Below are 18,768 nucleotides of genomic sequence, written 5' to 3' on the forward strand. Positions count from 1 at the left end.
TGGAGCCTGGGACATCATTGCTTTCCTAGTTTAATGAGACTCATATTTTTGTCAGCCTACATTTTTATTCAGACACATTGATATATTTGACCCTGCTACATCAACAAGGACCAGGGATTAAGCTGAGCAGTCTCAACTTCCCCCCCCATTCACGTAGCTTAACAATTAGCTCTCCCCCAGGCTTTGGTTTCAGTACTACTCTGGGTAGCTCTCTCCAAGGCACCTGAATATTACAAGGCAGGCTCTGAACAGTGTGTGCCACATCACTTGGCTTTATGCCACAGGATTCACAACTAGTGTTTGTCCAAGCAACATTATAGACACACCCAGTTATTCCCAGTATAGAGCCTTATTCGTGCAACAAGGAGCATTCCTGAAAACCCAGGGTACTTATGGGGCAAAAGTAAAGGTCTTCAATGTTTTATTTTAATTAATGAGATTCCAGCCTTTTCTGAGACTTTTTTGTCCCTATTCCAACCAAGGGTAGGTTTCCCAGGACAGAGTAGCCTGGGGTGGCATCCATTGCCAATTGGACCATCAGCAATATTCCCACGTGGCTTCATCCCCGGGGCTTTATCTCAGAGTATTGCAAACCCATGGAGAAGGGCCCGGAGCAAGGCCAGGACTGTGCTGCTTTCTTTATCACTGCATCATCAGAATCTTCCTCAGCTGACCCAACAGGAGACACGAAAGAGCCTTCAGCTCTGAGCAGGCAACTCCTTAGCCAGATCAGGGCTGTTGCACAAATGAACGAAGTATCTTGTTGGATCCTTCTCTGCCAGTTTTGCTTAACTCGAGCTGGGCAAGTGGTCCCAAAATTAGGTCTGTCTGCAAAAACATGTGTCTGATGTGAAATCATCTGCTTGTGCAATTACTATTGTATGTGCCATAGCTCTCTGCCTACAAATACAAGGCAGCAAGCAAGCCTTAAGCCCAGAGGATTATCAAAGCCAAAACATGCAAGCAGAGAGAGCCAGAATCCGTAACTTAGGCAATAACTGCATTTTCTGCCCACAAGCAGTGTTTTAGAGTACTACAAAAACAGCAAGCAAGGCACTGTGTCCAAGCCAAAGTCCAAACAACACTGCAGTAGGTTATGTTGCCAAGGCTGCTGCCCTGCGAGGGACAGCACACTGCAATATTCACTCCTTGAGGCAGCCACAGAGTTGTAGCTGCAGGGGAGCTGGACCTCAGCACTAAAGATGAATTTAAAGTTATCTCTAGGGCCTTCTACTAGATTTTAAACACAAACGTTCATAGATAGACTTCTACATAAAGGGGTCGGTTGGTCAGATGTGCTTGACTGAAATAGCATAATTGAGCTATTTAGGCCAAAGATCTCCTACAGCAGATTTGTTGTGAGCCTGCAAATAGTCTCTCTGTGGCCCCAAGTTCTGTGAATCATCTAACCTACCCATCTATGGGCTGCTAAAATTGAAACGCAAGTAATGTTCTTGCACCCACAGCAAGCTCCTTTGGAAGAACAGTAAAGGAGTTTGCATACTCAGTGACAAATTGGCTCTATATTTTTGGGAGCGGTACAGGATTATCTCAAGTCTGAACAGCGAGGTGAACTCTTCAACATGACTATTTGGAGACAGGCTGTAAGAAGATGGAATTTTCTTGCTGTGGATCTGTTCTAAGTCTGCATTTAACCAGACATCAGTTTGCTGGAGTTCAGGATGTATGTCCCACCTAGGTCTTGAAACAATCTCTTCTTGACTTGACCTCAGCACAAGAGATAGAGAGCGTACTTGCTTCAACAGGACAGAGTGTTTGTGAACTCTTAACAGACACAAGTAAAATCCTGAGGTCCTGATATACACTGCCACTTTAGCAAAATTTCAAGCTGCCGGTTTTGCAATTGAGCTGTAACTGTGTCATCAGTCATTGTCTTCATGGTTTTGTAAAAACTCCATTGTGTCCAAAGGTGATTAGGGGACTGAAGAATCTTTCATATGAGGAAAGGCTGAGGGACCTGGGCCTCTTTAGCCTGGAGAAAACTGAGAGGGGACCTCACCAGTGTCTACCAGTATCTGAAGGAAGGGTGTCAAGACGATGGAGCCAAGCTCTTCCTGCTGGTGCCAAGAAGAGGACACAAGGCAATGGGCAGAAACTGGTGCACAGGAAGTTCCACCTGAACCTGAGGAAGAACTTCTTTACTGTGCAGTGACCAAGCACTGGAAAAGGCTGCCCAGAGAGGTTGTGGAGTGTCCCTCACTGGAGATATCCAAAAGTGACGTGCTTTAGGGGATGCTGCTCAAGAAGGGAGCTGGGATGAGATGACCTCCAGGGTTCCCTTTAAACCTTATTTAATCATCTCCCTGGCCGGCCATCCTGCCCGCTGCTGCGGCACTGGGAGCCACTCCCTACTCTCATCCCCTGCGGCGGGTGACGGGACACAGGAGACAAGCAGGACGTTGCGTCTGTGTGCATGGATGCATTTTTTTCCGCTTTTCTGGTATCATTGACAATAATTAAAGAGTTTCTTTTTATGAAGAGTTTGCACTTAATACACAGATCTGCACGTGGATCCACGCAGATGCCAATCTGCTTCCCAGCAAGTTTACAAAACTCCCCAGTCAGCCTGCAAACACTCTAACCACAGGAGCCAGACCTTAAGTGTGTGACGAGGCTGCACCAATTAAGACAGGAAACAGAGCGTTTGACATGATCCAGGGGCTCAAGAGAAGCGGGATGACACGAAAACCAGAAGGAACGGGGCTGCACGGGTGGAGAGAGCTGGCGGAGATGTCTCTGCCGTCACAGGCGGCGAGCAGACTGCGAGATGACCTTTAATTCTGAGCGCAGCGCACGCTCCTTGCCCCACACTGAAACCTCTCACCACCCACGACGAGAATCAGCCGAGTCGTGCGAGCGGCTCTCGCCGCAGACATCCCCAAATCCGTACAGATGCGATTCTGACCACACCAAGTGCAGAAACATAGCTTCGCACAGGCACACAGGTGCCCGTGCCGCGACGGGTCGGGGACAGGACACGGGACACACACAGGACACACAAAGGGGGGGACACACGCGGGACACGTTCGGGACAGACGCGGAACATACAGCACACACGGGACACGCACACGGGACACCCAAGAGCACGGGGGACACACGGGGGACACACCGGGGACACACCGGGGACACACCGGGGACACACCGGGGACACACGGGGGACACACGCCCTCATCGTCGCCGCCCCCCCCCCCGCGCCGCTGCTCGCGCCACCCCCGGCTCCGGCCGCTCCCCGGCGGCCGCGGATTGGCTGCGGGCCTCACGCGAGCGGCGCGCGCGCGGGGCGGGGGGCGTGGGAAGAGCGGCTGTGCCCGCGAGTAACCCCGGCGCGCGCAGCGCCCCGCGCGACCTCTTCCCCCGGCACCGGCGGTGACGCGGCGGCCGCGCGCGCCCCGCGCCCCCTCCCGTCCCCTCCCCTCCGCGCGCGCGCTGCAAAGATGGCGGCGCTGAGCAAGTCCATCCCCCACAGCTGCTATGAGATCGGGCACACCTGGCACCCGCAGTGCTCCTGGGCTGTGCTGCACGTCACCCAGAGCGCCCTGGCAGAGTCCCTCCGCATCTACGGCACCCTCTACCTGGTGGGTGTGTGCGTGTGAATGTGCGGCAGCCCGGCCTAAGGGGGGGGGGGGGGGGGGGGTTGGCCTGAGAGGACAAGGGCAGGAGGGGTATCAGAGAGGGGGGAGCCTGGCCTTGGTTTTGGGTGGATACCGGGGCGCAGCGGGGGGAGCCTGGCCTGGGGTGGAAGTGGGCTATTAAGGACATGGTGGGAGCCTGGCCTGAACGGAGGAGGAGGTGTATAGGGGTGTTTTTGGGGAGGACACAAGTGGTGCCACGGCGAGGGGAGTCTGGCTGGGGGCGGTGGGGAAGGACATAAGGCATATTAAAGAAGGGAGGGTCGTCTAGGGTCGGGAGAGAGGGTTATGATCGGAGGCAAAGGGCAGGAGACCAGTCAAGGGGGCCTGACCCTGGGGTGAAGGGAAGAACCGCAAATTGTGTGTTTTGGTGTGGAGTCTGGTGCTGGGGAGGAGAGGGATGGTGGTGGGGCCGTTTGGTTTAAGGGCTGGAGGGTTTCGTGGTGGGGAGAGCCTGGTGTTTGAGAGGGGAAAGGCAGGACAGGGAGAATACGTTGAATCTGGGCCAAGTAGGGCAGAGGAAACACATAGGGGGTGGTGGCCTCTGGAGGCATAACATACAGTGAGAGGGTTGGTGCTGGTGGGTAGAAGGGCATAGGCACAGCCTGAACATCGTGTTTTCCTCACCTTTCAATACCTATGACAGCTGAATAAAAAGCCTTAGTGTTTGCCTGGGAGGCTAGCATTGTGTCTTTGGCAGTAGCAAGTGTAATGCACATGTGTTGATGACACCTTCCTAATCAGTGCCTTAAGATCAAGGAGATTCTATTGCATAATGAAGCAAGACCAAAAAAAGTGCATCGAGGCTAAAGGAGTCTGAGTATTCAGAGAGTATCCTACAGGTGAGGTATTTTAGCCTGAGTGTGCAGTTAGACTTGGTCACATCACTTCAGTTGCCGCTGGCATGCTTCCAGCAAATTAGGGTGTAGATAGAAGAGCTGGGATGTGTTTGCATCGTCTGTGTAAACATAACCTGAGAGCCAACCTAAGCTGGAGTTGCTGCAGGTGAGCGCTTCTGTCCCCACCTCCGTGCTGCTCCCATGGTGGTGCCTGGGGATGGAGGGGTGAGCTGGCCACTGAGCCACCCCCAGGCTAACTTGACAGAAAGAAGCACAAGTCATCGAGCCTGCACCAGTAGTGGTGCAACAAAATTATCGAGCTATGTTAGAAAGAGAAGGAAAGGTGCGGGACGGCAGCATCCTGACATAATTCAATAAAGCTCCCATTGAAGGGTTTCTTGAGTGAAAATTGTGATGACATCCATTTATATGGTAAAATAGTAACTGGTTACAGTGTGAACCTAAGGACTTGTCTATCATGGAACTAATACAGAGAACATTAGCTCTTCTCTTCCTTTACCCAATACTGTTTTCTCTGAATCTGTCTTCTGGTCTAATTTGGTCTGTAAGAGCATAAATACTTGTACCAGTAGAGCTTCTGAAGTGAGCCATGAGAGGTGTAGTGGTCATCTTTTAGGCCTGGCTAAAGATAAAGCAGTTCTGTAATTAAATCAAAATTCCCCACCAGCCAAACCTGGTCAAGGGATTTTCCTGCTCATAGCTCTGTTATGGTTCACTCAGTTGTACAGTCACGGGTTAGGGGGAAAGCTCCCACTTTTTATTTATTTGAAAAGAAAAAAAAACCCCTAAAAATGCAAAATATTTTCCTGATCTGTTTTGCACTGTGGCCCCATAAACAGTTACATCTTGTCACAAACTCGGGGTGAGGTGGGAATCTTCTCAACTAATGTCCTGTGTTGTCAAACCTCTGCCTTACTTTTTACACTGGCTTCTTTGCAGTTTGGTTTGGTTTCTCTTAGGTTTTTGTTGATAGTGTTTAACTTGATCTGCCAGAGTAATCTAAAGCTGAGCTGCTCTTGGATCTTGCTGCTGTCTAAAGAGAGAGGAAGCACTTGCCAGTCTCTGCTCCCAGACACGTAGCTGTGCTTTTTCTTTGTGTGATTTTGGGCCTCATCTCTCCATGAGCTAACCCAGAAGGGATTATTTACCCTGGTTTTAGCTGGGGTAATTTTCAGATACAGTAATGAATTGAATTGGGTTTTTGAGCAGGATTTGGTGAGCACCAGAACCAGTGTAAGGTAAAGAGGAAAAGGATGCAGTGTGGACTGCAGAGGAGGAAGCAGAAGCTTTGCGCATTAAGTAGCTTGGCAGGGAAAGAACAGTCTTGAGTTAAGAGAGTCATTACAAGATTCATTCTTTCCTGGACTTATAGCTGTGCTTGAAAACCTTTTATTTGTAAATGAAATACCACAGTCGGACAGCAGAAGTGTTCAGGTTCCCATAAGGGGATGGACTTAAGTTATTTTGTCTTTATATTGGTGTGTGTTCAGAACGTTTCTGGTTGTACTTAGTCCTGGCCCTTTGTAGAGCTCAGCAACAAAAAATGCACTTCATTTTTCTACATCAAGCCTGTAAAATGGCTTCTGATTGTTCTTCCTGTTGCTACAAGCTAATAACTAAGGAAAGGACATGAAAGAGTTTCTTTTCACAAAGGCTTGTGTAGAAATGAATGAGAATGAATAGAGGAGAATAAATAACCAGAGGTGGTTCTCTGAGAGAACATGGATAGGGACAGTTGCAATCCAGAGTCCAAACTCATAACAGCTTCACCCCACATCTCTTAAATGCTTTGTTTCTCTTTGGTCTGTGGGAGACTGATGGAGCTGAGTTAAGTGGTGTCAGTAAGTGAAATATTGGCTGTCAGTAAATGGCTGCATAGAGTCTTTGCTTTTAAGTCGTGCTGTACTCTTTGTTTAGTTTGTTGTTTTTTTTTTTTCTTCTCTTTTTAGTAATTGTGCTTGAGTATTATTTTAGTTGGGAAAAATATAGCCTTGACACACCATACTTGCACTATTATTTTTGCTCTAGTACAAATGGATTGCTTTAGTGAAAATAGGCTTCACATCCAAATTGAATTGTCCCTCCCCATATGAAGTGGCTGACAGGAATGCTGGTTTTGTAATTAAGGCTGCTCGTGTTTTCACAAACCAAATGTCCCCATATGCAAGTCTTATGAGACCCACTTAAAAACAAAAAAGAAAGTGGCTTAGCATGTGGCTTGGCTTATATCTGCAGAAGAGCGCCTAAACAGTCTTTCATAAACCTTGTAATTACACTTTTTGAAAACTCTTTGCCTTGATATCTTGAAACTTCAGTGAAAAAGTCCTTCCTTAAAATTTGCTGTACTTTCTTCGATCTGTTTTCACATTAGTAATAGAAAAGTATCATCTTGTAATTTTCAAAGCTGAAGAAATCAGACTTCTAGAAATTCACAGAAGTGAGGAGAAGAGAATGATTTACCAGGGAAATTGCATGAAGCTGGGAAAAGACTGGAATAGTAGTTTTGAGTCGTCTCAGCTTTCATTTCCCAAGATCCTGTTGATTTCACGTGGGTAAAGTGCTATTCATCACATGCATTAGGGCGAAGTCCTCTATTTCCTGGGGATTTGTAAGTTTTAGGCATTTGTTTGCTGATAGTGCACAGTAGATTAATGCGCTTTGTCATTTTTAGGAGTATCAGAGATAATCTGATCAGGTGACATTTTCACCTAATCTAAACAAGATGAAAATTGTTTGTTTGCTACTTTGTAGTAGCTAATCTAGAATTTATTCTCCTAACCTTTTGCCTGTGGGATGGCAGGAGTCAGTCATGCCATTCACCTGTCCTTTCTCTTAGTCTGATTATCTACTCTCTTCACCTAATTAAGGCGGGCTCCCTCCCTCACTTTCCAGCCTGACTTCTGTGCGGCCACTTTCCCTTTCAAACACAGGTGTTCCTCTTCCTGCCTACATCTCCTGCCCTTCCTTCCCAGCACCAGCCCCTTCCTACCCTCTATGTGCTGCCCTTCCTTGCTGCTGCTAAAGGGCACAGCCAGAGCACGGCCTGAGTGCTGGGCCAAGCTGACTCCTGGCTCACTCCTGCCTCTGACTCCAGACACCTCTCCCACACAGATCTGCTGGCACAGAGGAGATGAGCAGCGGGCCTGGCAGTGTGGGTGCCAGCAGGTCTGTTTCAGATGTCCTCTGCGCTGGGGGATGGTTCAGCCAACTCTTCAGAACAGATGTAACCAGGGTCTGCTGCTTCAGTACAGATTTTAATGATCCTCAGCACTTGCTCTGTTTTATTGATTTTTTTCTTCCGAATTTCTTCTCATAATCTTTTCTTGTTCATTTTCTTACTTTTGATTCTCATTTTGGTTTAGCTTCTAATATTTCGTCATACTTGTGCCATATCTGCTTCTTCCTTTGCCTAAAAGAACCTTTCAGGTTCTTAGATGTCAATTGCTTCTTTCTCTTTCTGTGTCAGAAGGGGGTTTTTTTTTCTGCTTAGGATTCTGGTGCTGTTGTCTTCCTGAACCCTATTTGACCCATCAATATCAGTATTCTATGTCTTAATCTACATTCTTTATTCTGTAACATTTCTAGGAATAGGATGGCATTGCACATCATATTCTCAGAGACATGAATGCTATCAGCTATTGTATAAATATAAGGTGTTTTTCTTTTCCTCTACACTATCAGTGGCAGAGACGTTCGTAAGAGTACAGCATGGGCCGGGGAGCTGCAGTGCAAGCTGCCTGTGGCAGCTGGCAGGTCACTTCACAGCTAAATCACTATTTGACTGGAGTCAGCAACAGCAAGAGCAGCTTTTGTGCTAATGAATTATTTTGAAAACAGCTATAAGTGAGACAGAATCACCTGCCAAAGATCAAGGTGAGGTGTGAGACTCATATCACTTTCTGGCTGTATGCACATTGCTGTAGGATTGGGCCAGAGGTTGTTCCCAAGGATGGATGGTGCACAATAGCTGTGCTGCTGCAGGCTGGCTTTGCCTGCAGCTTCCCTTGAGAGAACTGTTTGAACTGGTCCTGAGCAAAGGTGGGGAGCCAGCTCACACTAAAGTGGATCCTCTCATATCTGCCAGCATAGATAGAGTTGTCATTTATCATCTTTCTGAGGTGTTCAGGAGGGCTGTACTGCCCAGATTGTATTCTAAAATACTCTAGAGTTGTTGAGTATACTAAGATGTGATTTTTCCTTGTTTGTGCTGCTAAAATTTGTGTGTCTAGAAGTAGAATGGGGAGACTAGGGAGGATGATAGTGTTAGTGTGGAATATGCTTCTGGATGCCAGCTTGGATCTCTGGGTTAGGCTGTGAGTAATCTTTTTTCTATCCGATCCAGTACCTAGAGTTACTGTGACGGTGGTATGTGGTTGCCTTCTTTTGGATATCTGTTCAGCTTAGTACTGTGCGGTGTCCTGTGTCTCTCTGCTATGTTATGAGTGGCATATAGGTCACTGTTTTCTTGCCTTTAGATTCTTCTGGAAGCTGGGTTAAATATGACTAAAATTAGCCTAAATATTACTAAAGTAAGAATCTGTGACTTCATTCCAGGCTGTGATCATTCCCCCCTGTTCAGGTGGCTTTCGGGCCATGATATAAAAATTCTTTCATAAATTGAAAATAAACAAAAGTATTCTTTTGCTGAGATGCTGAGAATTTAAGAAGAATCATGTAATGAATTTAGGTGAAGTGAAAAATTTTTGCTCAAAGATGCAAGGGGTAACCAGGAACCTGCATCACGGTAATGCTGGGAATCAGAGAAAGCCTCAGCCTTGACTGACTGAGCAAAGATCTTGGTAAAGACACTACAAATACTGAGAACTAGCAGGAACCGTTTATCAGGGAATAAATCTGTCCTCTTAAGTTGGTACAGCTCTATAGTAGAGTGCAAGAATTTCAGGGTAGGAGGTCAATCCTTAAAAATTATGCTGAGTTAGACATTTTAAGGGGAGTGAAATATAGTCTCCAACTCATTTCAGTAGAAGGAAAACAAATAGTAAAGATAAGTTGTCATGGGATGAGAGTCATTCCAGGCTTGAAGGTGATTTATTTGTCGTGCGAAGAATACATGAGTACTGTTTGTTTCTTTTTTTAGTTGGTTGAGTGATATGGAAAATTTTAAAACATCCAAATCAAAACAACTCAACTGACTAATGGTGATCCTCATATAACATCTCACATGAGACAGGGCAGCTCAGAGAGCAGGAGGCACACATTCTTCTTCCTCAGAGTATTGCAGGAACTGAGTTACGAAGTTGAATAATCTGGAAGCCAGGTTTTGTAATCAGTGAAATCAGGAAGGGACAAGCTAATGGAAGAAAAACAAATCTAAGTGTTTCAGAGGATGCACGCTAAACAAATTGCTGACAAGTGTCTTTCAAAAACCCAAGTATTACCTGAGGGCATTTTGACATTCAGTTACTCCAAAGCACTTAAAATAATTTTTATAAAACAAAGAAGTAATGTTGTAAAATGTGTAAAAAAATGCAAATGATTCTAAAAGAACATATAAACAATTGAACATAATTATGAAAGAAATCTGACATCTGTTTGTTGCTCTGCCTGCCATTTGAGTAATTGGAGGTATTTTCTTAACTATTTTAAATACTGGGGGTTGCTTTGCTTTTAGCGTGCAACTTAATTTATAAACTTTTCCTTGGGTTTTTAATGACTTGCAGCACATGGATTGTATAAACCATGTGCACAGTTTTATTGGTAATCTCTAAATTTGCATTTTAAAGGTGCCTCAACATGTCAGATAGTTGTGCTTATAAGTGCTGTTGAACTCTGCGTTCCTGAAGATTTGGCTGAGCGTCTGCATATTTCTATAGGGTTTTTAAAACAATTTCTTATTTTCTTTTCCTCTTTTTCTTTAATAAAATATGATGTGGCTGATTTCAGCTGGATATTGTGAAGGAATGAGAGATGGTAGGGCTCGTTACCATTTTCCGTCAGACGGTGTAATATGTGTTGTCTGATTGCACCAAATTTTGATGGAGAGGTAGTCCCTGAAGTCATACATTTTGTACAGACTTAGGATATGGTTAAGGAGGGAGAGACAACGATGTTGTACACATGACCGCAGAGCTGGCACAGAGCCTGTGGTGTTTTCAGCCTGCTGTGTAACCTGTCCGACGGTACGTTGGTCAGGCAATTAGTACATTCATTAAGTCAAGCCATCCTTTGTGTGCAGTGCCTCTTGTGGAATCCGTAGTTCAGGGATATAGGTGAGGATTGAGGATACTGGAGGTGAAGCTGAGGTTATTGTGGTTGGATGATGAATACTTGTAGGCGTTACATGACACATCATGAAAATAATCGGGCCTGGCTGATGCCTCAGATCGTGGCAAAGCTTGGGTTGGAGTCTCGTGTTCCTTTTCTGCTGGAACACCAATAGCCTAGCTCAAATCCTGCACTGGGCTATGTAGCTGTGGTTCAGTGGTGGCGTTGGAATTGCGTATATTCTTTCCATGGTCAGGACACAATAAATAAATTCTGATTTTTTTAGATCTGTAGATCTTAACATTTTTATAGAAAGACTAAATTAAAAAAGAACAAGGACTTGAGTAATGATATTCCACAAACTGAGGTATCCTGAAACTGGTGGACTGATTTTTTTATAATTAACATTTTTTGTGTTGGAGAGTCAAAATACTGTTGTGTGAATTCTATAGTTAATGCTAGATAATATATTTTCTGTCTTTTTCTTTATTAATACTGACCAGGCTTTTTTTTTTTTTTTTTTTTTTTTCCCCCCTTCCTTTTTTTTTCCCTTCCCCTCAATACATCTGTTAGCATCTTCTTGGAGATTATTATTTTGCCAAGGAAGTACCTACTGGATGTCCTGATGCACTCTCCTTCCATTCTTTCTGCTACTGACATCCACTGCTAAGCCTTGAGCAGTGCATTTATTGTAAGAATTTGGTTTTCATCACAGTGTCCTCCCAGCTGACTTGACTGAAGTGTATCCCAGAGGGAGCCGTGAACTGCTGAGTTCTGACATCAGATTTCATGATCTTTCTGCACTTTAATAATACTTTTTTGAAATCTGTGGAACTGGTAGGGACAGCAAAATGATATCCAGAAATATCTGTTATTTTTTCCATGTAATCACATCACTGGTAGTAGGAGAACTCTATAGTCTGCTCTTGCCTGCTTTCAGCCCTACACCATATTTAGCTTCATTGATGTCTATAAAGCAGTTAGAAAATTTAAGCTTTTGTAAGCTTCTTTTTATTTATTTATTTTATTTTATTTTATTTTATTTTTGGCAAGTGTGCGTGAAACTCTCCTGCTCTCACACATACTTCTCTTTCAATTAGTGTGAGCAATTTCCTTTGGAATGATTTGCATATTATTGTTTCTGGTTCTTTTCTGTTTTTTATTTGGGAGCAGGATAGTAAAGAGAAGGGAAAGCAGAAATTTACATTAATCTAAAGTATTAGATTAGACATTACAGAAATAAGTCGAATTTTATTTGACATTTATTTATAAGATACCAATCTTTCCATGTTGCACTTCTTACACTTTGGTCTGAGGGAGCAAGGCTTCACAGTTAGGTGTAAGTGCTGTGTTCTTGAAACAAACAAAAAAAAGGTTATTTTGTTCCACTGTTCATATCCTTCCTACAATATGCTAGAAATAGCTGAGTGAGTAGCAGCTAGTTATCTGGCATTTAGGCTTCGTCAGGACTTCAGCACAGAGATTATCTGGATTGCATTATTGCCTAATCCATTACGCTTAAAGCAGTCTTGACACTTGATTAAGTAGGATGTAAATCTGTTTTCAGAGGTCTGTTCATGCATGGATTTCTTCTTAATCCTTAGTTCAAGCTTCATTTTGGAAAAAAGATTTTGGCAGGACTTTCCCGTGGTTAGTTTTAGTAGATCCTCAGCCCATCTTTAATTCTAGAATATCTGTTGGCTATTCAGTGGACAACCTTTGGGAAGAATCTCTCCCTCTCCCAGCTGAGACTTTGAGATGTGTTTGCAATGTGGATTTTACAGGATATTTCTTTTTTTCTCATCAGCACTAGCAATATGCAGCTTGCTCTGTTTGGAACTTCTCTAAGCATTGACCAAAAACTCCAACCAGTTTTGAGACTCCTTGGGAGATTGGTGCAGATAAAGATAATAATGCTAGTAGAACGAAAAAAAGGATAGAATTTGTCTGACAGTAAATCAAAGTATACTTTTGTGGAGTTGTGAGAGCACCCAGGCTGAAGGGACCTTGGGGGGCCCTGAGGTTGCTTGAGGACTTTCCTAGTTAAGTTTCAGGGGTCTCCAGGTGTGGAGAGTCCACAATCATTTTCGGTAACCTCCTCCAATATTCAGCCACCCTCAAATGAAAACTTTTTCTTTAGTTCTAACCAGTTTCCCATACTTGAGCTTGTCTGTTGCCTCTTGTCTTAGCCCTGGATACCTCTGAGACAAGCCTGGTTTGCTACACCTTCCTGTTAGCTAATTGCAGAATTGATGTTGACAAAACGTTTGAGGACCTTTACTGTTTGAGTCATTAAATAATCTATTCTTTATAATACTTGGGGCATGCATTAAACTGAACAAAATGAGGGTCTATTTTTTGGATTGGGCCTATTTTCTGCTATAGGCAGTTTTTTAAATAGTGTACGAATTCTATAAAATATGTTGCTCTACCAGCAGATGGTGAACATTTTTTGAGGACTTGCAGTTATTTAATTGGAGTAGAAAACCTTTAAAAATACATCATCACAGACACTGTGTAAGGCTTGTATTTGGATTACTTTAGTGATACTCTGACCATAATTGTGTGATTGTCCAATTGTCTGGAAGACAAAACTCTGTAGATATATCACATCTTAAAAGTTTTGATATCTGGCAAACAATGTTTCTGACAATTATGGTCAGTGGTAACAAGGTAATAAAAATTCCTCCTATACTTCCCATTTCATATTGCTTTGTGTATTTCTTGGTATAAATATTGTAACAGCTGGAACAAGTTCAAAGGATATCTTTGTGGTGCTCATAAAGTTTAAGAGGCTTGGCTTTACTGTTTAAGTGGGCATGCCTCATTTTCCATTTTCCTTTTTCTTTATGATGTGCAAAAAGTGCCTAACTGAATTAAAGCTTGTCCCCTGATTTTTGTCTTCCCTTCTCCCTCAGGTTGCAGCTATTCTCAGGAAACGAAAACTCGACTATTATTTGTACAAACTGCTACCTGAGATCTTGCAGTCGACTTCCTTTCTGACAGCAAATGGGACCTTGTATATTGCTTGCTTTTGCATTTTAAGGTTGGTATACTGTCCTAAAAATGTAACACAGTAGAGCTATTTTTATGTGACTTTTGAATTTGTATAATACTTTGTCTCTTTTTGTAATAGGCTTGTTTGTAATATTTTGAAATAAGAAAAGCTACAGCAATCATCTTGATTTCTGGTTTTACCATTTGAATATGAAACTTTGCTTTTTAAAAGTTACTTTATTCTCATTTTTGTAGTCTTTTAAATGAGTAAACAAGTCAAGGAATCCACTTTGCTTCTTTTTCTCTGTTTTATGGATTCAAAACACATTGTTGCAGGAAATTCAAATAGATTCTAGAGGGGAATTAAAAGGCCTAATGTTTATTTTCTTGAAAAAATTCATGTAATTTGAAATTTGTTTCTATTTTCCTGATGCAGAGGCTGTGATAACTTTTAATTATACTGAACTTTTCCAGACATCCAAGTTTGTACTTTTCCCTATGGTCATAAATGAAGGAAATCCCAGCACAGCCTCTGGGATTCTGTAAGATACAGACTAACTCTGAAAAATGAGCATAAAGGACACATCTGTATTCTGTTTCCAGCATATATTTCAAGTAACTATCAGGATAGTTAAAAATTAAAAATTACTTTTTTTAATATAATTACGCATTATTGTAAGAGATGTTTAGACATATAAAGCCCACAGCAGCTATGAATGTTTGAAAGTTAACTTACAGCACACTTGAACAGCCCCTCTAAAAGATAACCCCCTTATGCCCTACTTCTAAATCTGTTTAGAGGCCTCTAAACTTTCCTTCAAAGCTGGGGGAGAAGGCAGAGAAGAAGAGGAGCTGACTGAGGAGCCACGGAATGCTTTCCCAGTAAATAATTCTCAAAGTTCAAAGTGAATCTATAAGTAATGAATTCTAAAGAATATGATGTTTTCTAACAATCCAGGTTGCATTAATATCTATTTATCTTTATTCCTCTGAACTACAGAATGCTCTTCCTTATTCTGCCATGCGTTTGCCTGTAAATCTGCAGTGCTTTACTCCAGTGCTGTAGTTACATGCTGTTCTCTAAATTAGGCTGGTGTGGCTTTCAGCAGTTCCTCTTTCACAGGATATTGGCCATCTAGCAGATCTGTGCCTGTGCCAGTCAGTGAAGTAGGTAAGAGATTAGTGTCTTGCAGCCAGTTGGCACGGCGTCACTTTCACCTCTGTTGAGCGTAGCTGTCTAAAGCTGTTTCCCCCTCCAGAACAGCAGGGCCGGGTGCAGAGTGGGGAACAGAAATGCTGCCTAGCCCAGGTGTCCTCCAGGTCTCCTTGAAACATTGTTTGGGTTGATCTAGGTGAGAACCACGTAAAGGACAATTCCAGTGATTAAATGTGACAGGGGACTCATGTAAGTGTTTACCCTGCCGTTGGTACAGCTGTGCTGCGCAGTAACCAGCCAGCATCTTGGGAGGTGTCTGTGCTTTTTCTCTTGCAAAGAGATGCCTGTGAGGAGTAAACAGCTGCAGCAGAATCCTTGCTGGCAGAGTCTCTGCACACTGCCCACCACCTGTAAGTAAAAAGTTGTTGGCTAGGGTGCTGGTTGAAACTGGTGAACTGAAATCACTAATAGGGGCAAAACGAGTGTTTAAGGCAGCCACGGAAATGGTGCCTGTTGAAGTACATGAATATCCAGCTATAGGGAAAATTTTGCAGCTTTTCTGTCTAAAATGAAATTCAGAGCCTCAGCAATTAAGTGATTAGGATATGTAAGAGCTATTAAATGACATTTCAGAAAGCAATGGATGACATGATTATCAGAGGAGTACTTCCCAAACTCTTGTCCTTTGAAGAATGAGTACATACCCGGTGATGATCTACTTGGTGCATTGTCCGTGAATTCCCAAGTGCCTTTGACAAGAGTGCTTGCTAGGACTTGTCAAGAAGAAAGGTCCTCTGTCTTCCAGCAATTAGTAAATGATTAGTAAGTAGCTAATATGTGTGGAACAAAACAAGGCATAAATAATTGGTTTGCATAGTAGAAAGAAGTTGCCACTGAAGTTCCTGTTATGTCCTTTGTTTTGGATATACCTAAGGAATCCGTAAAAGGGACTGAACACTAATATGAGAGATTATATAAGGTTATTTAGGGCACAGAAATCCAGAATTAACTCTCATCCATTTCAGAAAGATCTGTTGATTAAAGTCACTTACGAAATTTGCTGAAGTGCAAAGTAAAAAAGCAGCTCTGTCCTTACTCAGGGACAGGCTCTTAAACTAGCTGTTGTTTATCAGGAAGGATCATTGTGTGTAGGTTCTTTGAACAAGTCACTTCAGTACTTAAATATGGTCAAGGAGCTGGGTGAGTGGTGTTTGGAGAAAAAAATGAGACCTCACCAGGAAGCTGAATGAATACGTCACCTTTACAAACTGGGCTTTGTATGCCTTTTTAAGAGTTTTTCCTAAGATCATAATGTTGGAAAGTCATTCACTTGAAATATATTTAATATCTTGTATTTAGCATACTTGTCTTGCAGCTTGAGCCATAAAAGCTTGCTTCTCTCACCTGCTCCTGGGTGGTTGATGGGGGATGGAAATGTGAGACTTCAGTCCTTTATTTTTAACCAATATATGTCCTTTTTAATATTTATTTTTTAATGTTTTGATTGAAGTTTTGATTTGTTTTGATTTACTGCTCTATGTTCAGTGTACTTCCTTGGTACATGATTATCTAGGCCAGAAACATTTTAAACCATCAAAGAAATACCAGTGCCTCTGTGTCTGTGTAACTGGCCTGAATATTTCTGGACTTGATATGCAGTCATAGAAAGAGGTTGTTTGAGACTGTGAAGACCTAGATGCTCTCCATCTAGATAGTGATGAGAGATTGGATGTGATAGATTTGTACAATAGGATATATGCTGCAGTTTTATATCTGTTTTTGCTTGAAAGGTTTATTATAGCAGCAGCAGTAGTCAGAAGCAGAATTGTCCAGCAAGCCCCATGCAGTTGATTGCTCTTACCCTCCTGGAGTTCTAGACCACAGCAATCAAGTGAGGGTTTATAGCTGGACATGTTAACTCATATTTATATTAGTTTGTTTCTTTCAGCTAGGAAAAACTACTAACATTGAACCTGATGCAAATATTCTCAAGGATGTAAAACTTTAGGCAAGAATGTGGAATTAAAATAATTTCAGGCATTGTTTGATACTCTCATCATTTCAAAGGTAGATAAAATTTCAAAAATATCTAAATCCCATGTCAGCAATGGCTTAGGCAGTGGGTAGATGTTCTTGTTTTAGGAGAGATTGCCAAGCTAACTTGACTGCCTTTTTTTTATTTTTAGATCCTATTTTTTTTTTGTGTGTGGTGAATTAGGGTCTATGTACAAGCTGCTCTGTTGGCAGAGCAGTGAGAGTGATGATCTCTGTTACAGATGTGTGACAGTCCAGCTGGGGGTTGTAATCTCTTCCGCTGGTGAGATCCAGAAGACTACATCTGTCTGGGCTTCAGATGGAAGTGCTGGGTTCCTGTGTTGACAGGCATTGCATCTGTTAAATGGAAGGTCTGATTTTTAGTTTATGGTTCAATTACCTGTAAAACCTCACAGAGACTTGGTTCTGCTTTTTCCCTATGGTCATATCAACTAGAGTAATTAAGTTTGTCCATGTAAAGCATGTAGATTGAGGAATTAGATGCATGACCTGAAAGAACTCCTAGTTCTTCCTCCAATTTCTACCCAATGGACATGTGAAAATAATCATGCAAGTAATAACAAAACCTAATTTTCATTTACTTTAGGAGAAGTTTAAATGCTTCAGTTAGTGACTCTACATTTTTATTTCCACTATTATGTAGAATGTGTTACTGTTGTTTCCGAAATCTTGTCAAACCAAACATGCAAGCATTTGTAAAAGGATTCTAAACCATGCCAAAAGAACAAATTACTGTTTCTTTCCCACAGAAAAGGCATTTGTTCTGTTACTTAACAGGTGTGTCTGGTAAGATGTGTTCATACTTATTAAGATGCTTAAAATGACTTCTCTGAAACTTCATACAGTAATTACTTTCCGAGAGAGTCCTAATAATGAACTTTAGCTCCTGCAGCATTTGGCATTGTCATCCTGAGAAATTATCCTTTTGCAGCCGTGGGAATGAGCAGTGTGTGTAATTGCCATTACATCACTTGCTGCTGATACACTGGCTCTCTTTTCGCTTACGAACATAAGCTGGCATTGCTGGCTGCTAATGTTATTTTTGCAGGAGTATGAAATGAGGCTGCTTATGCCTTTGACGGCAAGAATGAAAGTGAGCTAATCAGATGGTGTTGATTAATTATCTTTGTTCTATCTTCTGTGTTGTCAACATGAAATTTTGTCGAAGAAAGTGTTCTCTTCTACCATGTGTGTTTGCCATTTTGTTTGCTGTGTTTTTAGGAGAGTAGACTCCATTGTAATGCTTTGTTTTCTCACTGATAGTGTTTGTCAGCTGAGCAGCATTGGTATAATTGAAGTATGTTTATTGCCATGCTTCCAAATGTCACAACTCTCTGACTCTTGTTTGCCTGTGATCAGCTTGAATAAGTTTGAAGGTGCAGGTCTCTTGGACAGATCAAACGTGGTGGGTGACCTTGTGTCTGACATGAAGTTTTGCTTTCTTCTTTTTATAGTAACCAATTTATAGAAAGGTTTTCTTAGATATTGCCATTTGGGTAACTCTTTTTTTGTTTTTTTAACTCTTATTGTTGAAGGAATTTTGATAGTTGAAATTGTGTGGACTCTAAAAGAAATCCAGATCTAGCTGCCAGAAATGAGAGATTTCCCAGCTTAATAGGACTGGGAATTCACTGTTGTTTCCACTTGTAATGCACAGACTGATTCCTTGGCTTAGTGTAAATATGCATTTTCCTGTTTTTAGCATCAGTGGATTGCCTGTTTGGAGTGTGGCGTGTATTATAGTTATTTGATTTCTGTCTCACCTGACTACATCGCTATGTTCCACAAGGCAGATCTTCCTCAACATCCTACTTGTATTTGGACA

The 18,768-nt window shown here is 42.5% G+C and overlaps 1 protein-coding gene across 1 annotated transcript in view; it reads left to right on the plus strand.

Annotated features, from left to right (window-relative positions):
* Positions 1 to 3,411: 3,411 nt before the first annotated feature.
* Positions 3,412 to 18,768, plus strand: part of TMEM135 (transmembrane protein 135) — a 158,594-nt gene continuing 143,237 nt past the window's right edge. Inside the window, exons 1-2 of the mRNA XM_040055997.2 lie at positions 3,412 to 3,596; positions 13,654 to 13,781. Coding sequence (XP_039911931.1) covers positions 3,456 to 3,596; positions 13,654 to 13,781 — 269 coding nt within the window. The 5' untranslated portion in view covers positions 3,412 to 3,455. The remainder of the gene's footprint in view (positions 3,597 to 13,653; positions 13,782 to 18,768) is intronic.

Source organism: Hirundo rustica, chromosome 2 (genome assembly GCF_015227805.2).
Source record: "Hirundo rustica isolate bHirRus1 chromosome 2, bHirRus1.pri.v3, whole genome shotgun sequence".
Lineage (NCBI taxonomy): Eukaryota > Metazoa > Chordata > Aves > Passeriformes > Hirundinidae > Hirundo > Hirundo rustica.